General features: G+C 26.8%; 1 protein-coding gene across 15 annotated transcripts in view; it reads right to left on the reverse strand.

Annotated features, from left to right (window-relative positions):
• The window catches only part of LOC122528836 (patronin), a 150,461-nt gene that overhangs the window by 16,062 nt on the left and 122,031 nt on the right, over positions 1–12,368 (reverse strand). For 14 of the 15 annotated variants that reach the window (XM_043654389.1, XM_043654393.1, XM_043654391.1 and 11 more), the window contains 3 exons: positions 10,046–10,161; positions 8,280–8,390; positions 5,508–5,589 (listed from right to left, as the gene is read on the reverse strand). In XM_043654389.1, the coding sequence (XP_043510324.1) occupies positions 5,508–5,589; positions 8,280–8,390; positions 10,046–10,161 (309 nt within the window). The remainder of the gene's footprint in view (positions 1–5,507; positions 5,590–8,279; positions 8,391–10,045; positions 10,162–12,368) is intronic. The other variant, XM_043654384.1, reaches the window with a different exon arrangement.

Here is a 12,368-nt window from a genome sequence, read left to right on the forward strand (position 1 = left end):
TTTGTTTACCTCTACTGATTTGATTTGCTCAACAAAATATAGAATTGTGACAAGTTATATCTCAATGGCAGAAGATACAAGAAAAAGTTGTAAAGGAGAAAATTAATTGGTATAAGAGGACTTACTTTTCTGCAAACTTATTTTCTTTTTTATAAGTGCACCTAGCAACGATGCACCTAGAAAATACAGATACAACTTTTTTTAAAATGAAATCATACATTTTTTTATATACTAGTCGTAGCTCGACATTCTCTATAAAAAAAAGTACTAATCTGTGTATGTCGAAAAATTATTAATTTAATAGATATTTTAATTTCATTTTTATAAAATTCATCGTACAAAAGACGAGGAAGAACAAGAACAATGTTCTTGCATTCATACTGTTCTTGTTTTTTATGCACAGATTTTATAAAATTAAAGTTAAAATATCTCCTAAACTAATAATTTTTTAACATACATAAATTAATACTTTTTTTTATAGGAATTGTTGAGCTTCATCGATTAATATATGATAGAAAAAATATGATTTCAGTTAAGTTCAGTTAAGAAAAAAATTTCATCTTCATTTTCTAGGTGCAGGAAAGTAGATCACGTCGTACCAATCAATTTTCTTTACAATTTTTTTTTATCTCTTACCACTCTTAACCGTCGGCCGGCCAATCCTGGAGTCACATTTAATCTCTAAAGTATGTGAACAATGTTACATACAATGTGCTTGTTGAATACAGTTCCTATCAGTATTTAGCATAAAGACGAACAGTGAAGTGCTGTGTAAAATTCTATTCCGTTTCTGTGTAAAATTCTACTTGTAGTAATATAATCGTAGTAATAATTGTCTTTAGACAATTAGAAGACCCTGAAAACAGTGATAATTCTTCGGATGATGATTATAGTTTTTAAAGCGATATTGAACCTGAAATTCAAGATTCTGAGGTGGACGATATTTTTTTTGCAACTGTATCAGATGAAGATACTGATCCCAGAAATGAAATTGTTTCTGGCTGAACATGGAAATACATTGCCCCTGCAAATAATATATCATATAATATTCAAGATCAATTATTGATCACGAAAGTTAAAATGTCGAAACTATAAGACAATGTTTTCACTTATTTATTGATAACGAAATTATTGATACAATAGTTATGTATACCAATCAAAAAGCGAAGCAGTTTTATAAAGATGAGAGTTAGAAGTCAGTAGATCGAATTGAAATAAATGCTTTCATGGGCCTGTTACTCATTATTGGTCGTTTTAGAAAATCGGGAATACAAAAATCATTTATGGCGAAAAAATAAAACCTTATCAAGCCATTATGTCTCGTAACAGGTTCAAAGATATCCTTAGATTTATCCGACGACAATACAACACGAGAAGAAAGAAAATCTTGTGATAAGCTAACAGCAATTCTAAGTGTAACATATACTTCTACAAGAAATTGTCGTGAATCTTACAATTCTTCAAAAAAAGGCACGATTGATGAACAATTGATGATATTTCGAGGACGCTGTCCTTTCAAGGTTTATATTCCTAGTAAACCTGGAAAGTACGGAGTGAAAATATGGTCACTATGCGATGTAAGAATATTTTATTGTTGTAACTTTGATGTATACTCGAGGAAAACAGGACATAAACAGTAGAAAAAATCAGGAACAATGCGTGGTTACGCAATTAACCACTTTTTGGAAACAAACTGGTCGTATAATAACGTCCGATAATTTTTCTACGGACATCAGTTTAGCAGAAAAACTATTAGAAGATAAATTATTTCTTGTGGGAACCATGAGGAAAAATAGAAAAGATTTGACCAAATCAATGAACTTAAACACTTAGAAGGGAACAATATTCTTCCAAATTTTTATTTACTAATAATCTTACGCTCGTCTCTTACGTGCCTAAACCACGGAAATGTGTCGTATTACCTTCCAGTTTGCATCGTGAACGTGATATTTCGGGACCCGAAAATAATTATGAACCCAATATTATTACCTATTATAATTCCACCAAAACTGGTGTAGACACCTTCGACAAACTGCTTAGAGAATATGCATGTAGAAAGTGTACACGTCGGTGGCTTTGTTCATGCACAACACTGTCATAGCAGCATATGCGTTTGTCGTATGACTGACAAAAAACCCAGAGTGGGAAAATCATAACTTCACCCGTTACAAACGAAAAATATTTCTTGAAAAATTAGCAGAGGAATTACATGTGAATAAGATTGAAAGTCGAGCTATACAATTTGAAAATGGAGAAACAACTTTTCAAAAACATGTGGTAAATGCCATCGAAAGTACCGGAAGAAGGATTCAAAAGGAAACTCAACGGCCAAGCACATCGCGAAACATTTGCATGGGCAAACAATAAGTTTACTATCAAATGTAATAGATTTATTTGTAAAATTCATACCAATTGTGAAAATGACGAATAAAAAAATAATTTTCTTGTATTCTGCATTTTATTGTCCTATCCTTTAGATGCATAATAATACACAATTTTAATAAAAAAAAATATTTTTAAAGTATATATTAGTATGGGTCCAAAAATACCCAGGGTTGGCCTTCCGAAGGTTAAGATATAACTTGTCATAATTCTTAAGACATAACAATTACGAGAATTACTCTGTATAAATACATATATAGATGTAAATAACCATGTGTAAATCTTCAAAGTTAATCTCTTAACGATAACCTCTATATGTCGTATAAATTTTTACTTACTTCTTCACACTTCGTCATTGTCTATTGTTATTCCATCATCATTTATTGTCGTTTCTTCATTCCATCGTTATTTATAGATCGTATGGACTTAGATTTCTTTTTTTACTAATGAACATTTAGACATGAAAGATATGTCGGAAATAAACAAATCTACTGTTATAATCGGTCAAGATAAGTTGACCGATTTTGAGGAATTGTAGTGTCAACAGAATTAGCAACTAAAAAAATACAATAAATAAAATACATTTACCATATTGTGTCGATGTATTATATGTATTATATATTTGCAAGTCAGGCAATTTATAAACAAAAGTAAATCTTGATCTTAAAATATAATATAAAAAAAAATTTAAATCCATACCACGCATAAAAGACGACATATGAAAAAATGGTGATCTATATGATCTATAGAGGACTATGAAATGTAAGGAGTGTAATAATCTACACAACTTATAAAGGTTGTTCATAACTATTTCAAAAATATGGAAATTTGTAGTTTGTAGCGTGTCTAAATATATTTTTTTTAAAACTACATACATATTGTGAAATGTTATATCTATTTTTCTTCGTTAGTTGTTTTTAAATTTCAATGTACAGTTTCAATGTTGTCATACAGTCGGCGAAGAATTAATTTGTTGAAGTTGTAGAGAAGCTGCTTCCCCTATGATTTCGATAATTTTTGGATATATTGTATTAACATTTTGAACAACTTTTTCTTTTTCACAGGAACAGAATAGAATACAAAATGCACATAAATTCGTAACTTCAATAATATTGATAGATATAAGAAATAATATGATGTAAAGATTAAATAACTGTTTAGAAGTTAACGGTCAACATTTCGAACATTTAATAAAATGAATGCTCAGAACGTTTATACGCAGAATGTTTATTTTAATTAATAATAGGATAACGAAAAATACTTCAAATAAATGTTATACAATTTTATAAGAGCTATTTAAAAGAAAAGAATATACTATATTTTTCAAAAAAACATAAAAAGATTCCCTTTCACATTCAAACGATCACCTTTAATTTGTACCGAATTAAAAAAAAAATTAATCGATGGCTACTATGATTTCCAAGAAAATGGCTTGTAATATTTTAGTGAAGTCTGTATATATTATAAACAAGAGATAAAAATTAATTTGAATTAGTTTATTATGCCTCTGCACCGCGTCGTAAAGAAATGAACAATTAATATTAATACATAGGCTGCTACAAACACATAATTATAGACAAAATTGTAGTAGAGTATTGAATTTTTTGCGAATATCTCTAGGCCGACAGGTTATACAGGGTGCCCCATTAATTTAATTTATAAATGCAATTATTTCTGAAACTATTTGTTATTTAAAAAATATCTCAAATGCATTTTTTTTCTTTTTGTTTTGAGAGCGCATTAATTTGGTACACTTAGACGTCTCTAGATAGACGTGTGTAGGAAATATGAAGGTCAATATACTATTTTTTCAAGTGTAATTATATAATTTTTTTGCAATAATCGACGTAGCAGGTTGTTCTCTATAGAAAAAAAGTATTTTTAATACACTAATACAATAGAAATCATTTACTGAACAGCCCACAGTTGTGAATCTAATATCTCCAATAACTAATAGTGGAATTTGAGTAGGAGAAAACGTATTTATCATAATCAACACACGCCACAAGCATTATTTGAAGTCGAATAACTTAAAACGAAAAGTACAATGTATCCGCAAGATTGAAATCAAAATATTTCCTAAATTAATGGGTTTTAGACGTAGATACTTTTTTCATAGAGAATGATCTGCTGCATTGATTGGTGCAAGAAAAAACTACATAATTATATTTCAAAAAATAGTAGTAGTGATCTTCATACTTCCTACACGCTTCTATCTAGAGACAAATTAAGTGTACCAAATTTATTACCCTCTGACATTTTCTGAATAGTTTTGGAAATAATTGCATTCATAGATTAAAATAAGATACATACAAGAAAATGTTATTTGAAATATTGATATATTCAAATCATCGAGATTAGAGAGGAAGTAGCTTTTCTACAACTTTACTATTAATTTAGTTAACAAAATTAAAAACTTTTCTTTTTGCTTTATGTAAGTTATAAAAAGATCAATTCAACTCGCTATTATTCCTTACAACGAAATACTAATCCTAATCCTAATCAAATAAATATTTTGAAACTTTTTATTTCATATGAGTAATTGGAAACGGTTTTTTCCTTGAACAAACGCGTTTGAGGGTTTATATTTATATTATTCTCTATTTGGTCGGTTCACTTTATAAATGTCTTTAAGTATTTCATAAAAAAATGTCCAAAAGATTTTAAGAACAAATCTCAATAAAATACTCTTTCAGTTAGTGTAAATTATGTTTAAATAATTATGTATCTCTAAGTTTAATAAAATGAAACTAAAATTAGTGTTTCAATTAAACTCTGTTTGTTCTTATTCAATTAAAATCTATATTTGAGAGTTAATCAATATTACAAACCAGAGATAAATAATTATTAGAGAAATTATTTATTTTGACTTCTTATTCAATATTTATTAATCTTTATATTATATTAATTTTCTTCTTCTTATTCAATACTTATTAATCTTTATATTATATTAATTTTTTCACGACCTTATATTTTTTTTTCCAAATTGTCTTGAATTTTTCTCTCATCAGAGAAAATTACAAAATTACAAAGTTTTTACTCATTGAATTATATGAAAAATAAATCATTTCAAATTACTAAAATTTGTTCAAAAATAAATATGAAAATAAAACGTGAAAACGTACCTGTCGTCGTGAGAATAATTTTCGGCAGTTTGTTGCAGTGATTGTGATTTCTTGACGGAAGAAGATGACGGTGCTTTTGCAACTAGAAAATAATTCAATGCTATAGCGATCTTTTATTTATGTATCTTATAAAATGGTGTCAATATCTAAATTAATAATCACTTCTGACACGTGGAACAACAGAAGTTCAGAAGGATCCTTCAATTTGTGTGAAAACATTAAGTTGCATTATGATGCACCGAATAAGATAATTCATGTGCGAAATTTCTATATACTATTGGAAAAAAAAAAAAAACTGTTCTACATTGGCAAATAAACCGCAATTTATCGCTACAAAAATATGTTACGATCAATTCGTCGCTAGGCCATAGAAATTTCGAAACACACAAATCTCAAAAATCAGTATATCTATTGAATAAAAACTAATGTTATCATACACTGGAAAAATATACACTCGATGGATAAAAGTTAATTGGAGCTATACAAACTAATCTCTAGCCGTGGTAATGTGTCACACAGAAAAAAAATTTTAACAACCCATTCAGAACGAATGAAATAGAGGAGAAAAATGAAACAAGGTAATCAGGATCATCGAACCAACACAAAAAATACAAAACACGCAATAACGTAGACAATGTACGTTGCAAAACAAGTATACTAACTTAATATGGAGTGGATATATTAATGAATTGTTGAGATTTCTCCCTGTATCAGTCAATATGACATTAAGACAAAGAGGAGGCATCATGCAAAATGAAAAGAAAACGGAAAGCTAACGTTAACGCAAGCAGCAACAAAACGGTGAGAATGAACGTTTCTTAGGTTTCATTTCTTGTCACAAAAATGCGCAAACACACATGTTTTTCATGCAATCTTAATGACTGAAGAAGATCGCTACTTCATCATGGCATAAAATAATACGCAAATAATATGGTTAGTAAGAAGCAGTGCGCCTAATAGTATCTGCGCTTTGTTACACAGCTAAGTCTAAAACATCTGGCCACGTTTTAAATGCAGAACGCATTTTATATTTGTTTTGTCTTTTCTTCTTTTTTGTTTTTTTCTTTATCTTTCTTTTTTAATATTATCTTTTTACGAAAAGATAAAACTACAATACTTTTTTAAATCATTTGTACGGTTGTTCCTGAGTTTGTCTATTACTTTCAGTATGTTTTAGTTAAAATCCTGCTTCTTGTATATATTGTAGAATATATTGTTACTACAACGGCGATGAATTTATAGAACAAAAATTGATGTTATGCGATCTTCGAAAATAAATTAGTTAAAAAGACTGAGAATATTGTTTCGATCATTGTACTCGAAATTATTAGAAAACTAGTATATCTAAAAGAAGTAACTTTGCCGTATATACCTGCGCGAACATTGAAATACAATTTTTTACGTGATTTAATCATTAATGAATGAATTGAATTTATTATATTGCTCGGAAAATTTGTAGCGTTTTTTAGCAATCGATATTAAATTCTACTGTGTTTCTTGCGAGTTCGATTTAAACTTTTGTTAAATTAGAATAAATGTCATTTCTAGTGCATTAAATATAGTAATTAAAGAAAATGATCAGTAGAAAATTTATTTTGGATTGATCAATAGAGAAGTGATTGTTAATCAATAAAATAACATTGAATTTCATTAAGTATTGAGATTTAAGAAAATTATTTAGAAGAAAATAAAGTTTTAAAGTTTTAAAGTTTTAAAATTGAACATTTAAGAAAAAATACTCGCTCCAATAATACTTTTTTTCTTTTAGTAATATCTCCGGAAAATTTCTTTCTTCTATCTATAACATGTTACAAATTTTTCAAACAACTCAATATTATAATTGTTTGAATTAATTCTATTATTAAATATTTATTAATTAAATATTTTAAATTCTCATTTTAATAATAATATTGTCTTTTTATGCGAGAATACTTGCTTTTGATACAGAGAATGTTTTTTAAGAAAATAGCTTCATGAATAATTAATTGAAAAGTTATAATTAGATTACATATTTGTATGCATTTTTATATTTCTCTGAATATATGAATAAATAGAATAGAATAAAATAGAATAGAAATTTGTTTCACTTATTAAAGATTATGATCAATACTCTACTTTGTATATTTCATGCACAAATATATAATATATACATTGTATGTATTTTTGCATTTATAAATTTCACATAAATATGTAAAAATCCACAGTATAATTATAACAATATAAATAATATAAAATAATAACCGATTAGTTTTCAAGTTAATAATATATATTGTTCTTATTCTTATATATTATTCTTATTTATAAAATATTCTTACTAATAGAATATGATAATTTAATGGAAAACACCTGGGGCACTCCATGTAATAATTCCACATTTTATTTTCAAATTCGCGCATGTATTCAGGGTACATCTTCGCCTCATTCAAGGAAAAAGAAAATGCGTTGCATTTAAAATGTAGTAAATCTAAAGAAGACAAGAAAAAAAAAAAGACAAGGAAACTGAAAAGGTCAAACTAAGATACAACTAAATATTAAAATACAATTAAAAGTAAAAAAAAAAAAGAAGAAGAAAGTAAAAAAAAAACATCAAGGAACAAACGACAAACTGGAGAGATTGTTGATTTCTTGGAAGACCTAAACGTTTTCATACTCTTTCATGTTCTTTACGATCTTTTTTTTGGTTCAAATCGACACGCGCCAGTCGGCGGAAACACGATTCAGAGAAGACCATTCAGTTTCATGATTTTTGGTTGTTTGGTAACGTGTGGGTACCTGTGAAGCCTGGCGCGGATACGGAGAGGTTGCTTCTCAGATCAGGTATCGGAGCTATAGACTGTGGCAGACTTCTTTTATGAGCTACGCCATGACTATTGCGCGGGCAGGCTGCACCCGTCACCGCACCATATTCGTTCATTGGCAACCGGAAGTTGACGAAAGAAGAAGGCGAGGATAGCGTTGTTGTCAAGCATCAAGAAGGTTACGCCATAGAAATATATGGAAATATTACAGTTTTACATTAAGTGATATAATTATGTGGAGGATTGTCGCTGTTTTGTTCTTTCTTTCTTTTTTCTTGCAACTGTTTTTCCCCTTTCTTTAAAGTAAATTTTATTATTAATTGCGAAACAATATAGATATAGTTCGACTTAATTTTTGTTTGTATACTCATATCCGTATAGAAAACATACAGATGGGTTTATTAGTCGCTGCTAGGAACCTGGATCTCGAGACTGGGAACGAGTGTGTGTACTGACACTGATAAAAAGCGTGATACCGTTCCAACTGCGAGCAATGTTCTATTTCGTAAGGCAGTAGCTAGAAATTGTGTACACATAGCGTGTGAGATATTAGAAAAATTCTGTCGCACATTATTTTTGAAGATAGGACAAACAGTAACGCGATATATTGCAATTTATATGTTACAAATTATTCGATTAGTTTAAAAAATAAAATTTTATTTACAAAAGAATAGGTTGATTTTCCACTATATATAAGTGATCTTATACCTTCAGAATTTTAATTTTCTCATTTAAAGAAATTATATATGGATTATATATAATACAATTTTCTCACTCTTTTTTTTAGTTATTGCAACATATTATTTTATATCATATATATATTAATTATTGTATTACATATATATAATTATATTATATACGAATAAAAAATATATCACAATAACTAAAAAAGAGTGAGAAAAGGTTTTTGAATTTTTATGTACATTATTAGCATGTATTATGTATAAAGTATAAATTAATGATAAATAAAATAATATTGAATAATAAAAAAATATTTTATAAATTTATTCCATGTCATAAAAAATTATTGATATCTTTTGAATAAAAGATTTTAAATAATCAGACGAAAATGTATTTGCTATAGATGTACAATGTACTATATTTTAATTATTGTATATTTTATTCTTCTTAAAAACAATTCCATAAATATTTTATTCTGCAAATATTTTTTTCTCCGTTCTTGTATCCAAATATAAAATCTGAAGGTTTTATCCCTTCGCAAATTCAGCTATTAATATTGTCGAAAGTAAAAAATGATAAAAATTCATATTATTCATTATTTTAATTACATATGTAGAACAAAGCATAAATCATCATCTACCATTAACATCAAAGATAGATGATTTATTTCTTTTAGTCCATCTTTCTATTTAAACTTTTTGCCAGTACCAAGAGATGAAATAAAAAGAAAATTTAAATGCTTCGAAGAATCATAGTTAACAGACCAGATTTTTTAAATATTTTTTTCTTACCTTGTAATATGCAACAAATTTTGTACAAATACAGAAGTAGAAATTGCTCGCAACAGAAGCGGAATTCCATGAAAAAAAAGTATAATAAAATAAATTATAGAACGGGTAAGTCCAATACAGAATGTACGCAGCCTTCACCAATCACATTAATCCGATACCAAAATTCATTAGCCCTTCCTGATAAAAGGATGCGTTCATAGTGTCGAACAAGTCTGTCCAATGCTTTTTAATTGGAAACCGCCATTCTGGTTCTTAATACTTTACGTACCATCTAAGAACTGCATTGCCCTTTCCTCGCCTGGGTAACGTACACACTTCACCGGATGAATTTCCAATACGTTGTACATATCGGCCAGGAAAACGACTAAATTTTGCTTCATAGATCTAGTACAAAAAAAAGAAATGGATTATTTAAATACGAACCATTATTTAATAGATAACGTTCATGGTAATACTGAAGTAAATCATCAATTTCATTTTCTATGAAAAAAATTGAATTAGAAAAGAATTTTATAATAATAAAATCAAGTTCAATTCAATTTTTCATTTAATTTTATCATTATTCTCCAATTTTATATAAATTATATAATTATTATATTGTATAAATTTTATTTAAGCATAATATAAATTACAAAAGTTAAAATATACAAAATATATAAAATTAAAACATACAAAATTGCTTGGATTATTGGAAAATTAATTTTAGAACACTTATACTAATTTAATTAGCAGAGTGGGTTACTATCGAGAAACTTATTTTTCGATAATTTAATCTGCGTGTTGAATTTGAGAAATTCAAAAGTTAGAAATAATAAAAGTTACGTAAAAATTAAAAGTTTCATTACAAGTAGATGACGTTGTATTTATTTTCTTTGTTTGAAGAAAGATGATAAAAGATACTTTCTTTATCATATAATTGCTATAATTTATGAATAAATTTATAAAAAGAAAATTTATTCATTTATATAAATTTTTGATAGAAAACCTTTGTAAATTTGAATTAATAAATCAAAAATAAGATATCAAAAATAATGGAAAAACAAAGAGATTAAATGTGTAAATGAAAAGATAGATAATGTAAATAAATATGTAATAAATTTACTTTTATAATAAATTCTTTCTCAAAATATTATCAAATAAATATGATAAATTTTACATTATTAATCTTTACATAACATAAAATTAAACTCAAATAAATAAAACTATTCAAATAAATATGGTTCGCATTGATAAAAAAGCAAAAATGTATTTATTTAAAATTAGTCATTTCTATCAAAATTCGTAACTTAAGATAAAACATATCCATAATTAATAGCAAATATGACTATCAGTTTATATACAGCTAAAAGATCATACATTGTTAGTAAAAAGCAGCATAAATACACGTTCTTTTCAAAAACTAAATAAAATAAAAATAAATGCAAGAAACAAACACAAAGATCCATATTTGAGCCTTTGACAAGCCAAATGAATTATCCTTACTATTTCTGAAATTACAATCTTCACAAGATTCTTATTTTCATACACATATGATTATGAATTCCAAGATATCCATTTTAATTTATGAGGTTCATCTAATTTTATTTAAAGAAATTTGTTATAAATTTTCACATAAATTTTTATGAAAGAACTTATAAATTTTTGTAATCCTATATTGATATTATACAATTCTGTATAAAACTAACGACTTTTTTTATTTCTTTATATATACATCCCTGAGAAAAAGTGTAAAATATTTTTATTTTTAATCATACAATTATTATATAATCATATATGTAATAATTAAAAAATCTAACATCCTTTGGTTGGAATGTACGCGATCTGAGAATTGTAGAATCTGACACACATGCTATCGAGATATGTACTATATTTGTCACTATATCATAATTTTAATTGAAACCTGATTTGATGACGTTATTATTAGCATGAATTGTATACTTATTGTTAGAGACTATAATATCTTTCACTCACCTAAAAATACTAATATAAGTTCTTTTACTTTTGTAGTGAATCAATCGATATTTAAATAACATATAATGGATCTTTGTTTTCATAATATGTATATATATTTTCGGCACTATTTACTTACTTGCTGCGTGTCTCTATGAAGACTACTATGAATCATACAGTCATCGTATTCTAATATACAAAATTATTGAAAATTGTAACTGATCGTATACCACATGAAGACACAAATGGTATTTTCAATTTCTTTTTTCATTCTTGTTGTCATATTTGCTTAATATGACTCCTTTCTTCTAATGTTAATTCTGTTAACATCTCTATTGCAACAGACGTAATACTTTTTTTACAAACTGTAACTTCTTTTTTTTTTTTTTTTTTTTGTTTTCACCAATCATCAAATTTTCATTTTTCATTTTTCTAATTCAAAAATATTCTTCCTAAAATTTTATCTACAATTTTTTTTCTTTTTTTAGATTATGTAATTCCATATTGCTGCTACAAATACTGTAATACTGAATATTTATCATGTGAATATAACAATCTATGCAACGTTAATTGTAATGTGTAATTCATATCTTTTTCTTTTATATAAAAAAAATTGTTAGTAGAAATGTCATTTTTACAAT

This window comes from Frieseomelitta varia, unplaced genomic scaffold (assembly GCF_011392965.1).
Source record: "Frieseomelitta varia isolate USP_RPSP 00005682 unplaced genomic scaffold, Fvar_1.2 scaffold_264, whole genome shotgun sequence".
Taxonomy (NCBI): domain Eukaryota; kingdom Metazoa; phylum Arthropoda; class Insecta; order Hymenoptera; family Apidae; genus Frieseomelitta; species Frieseomelitta varia.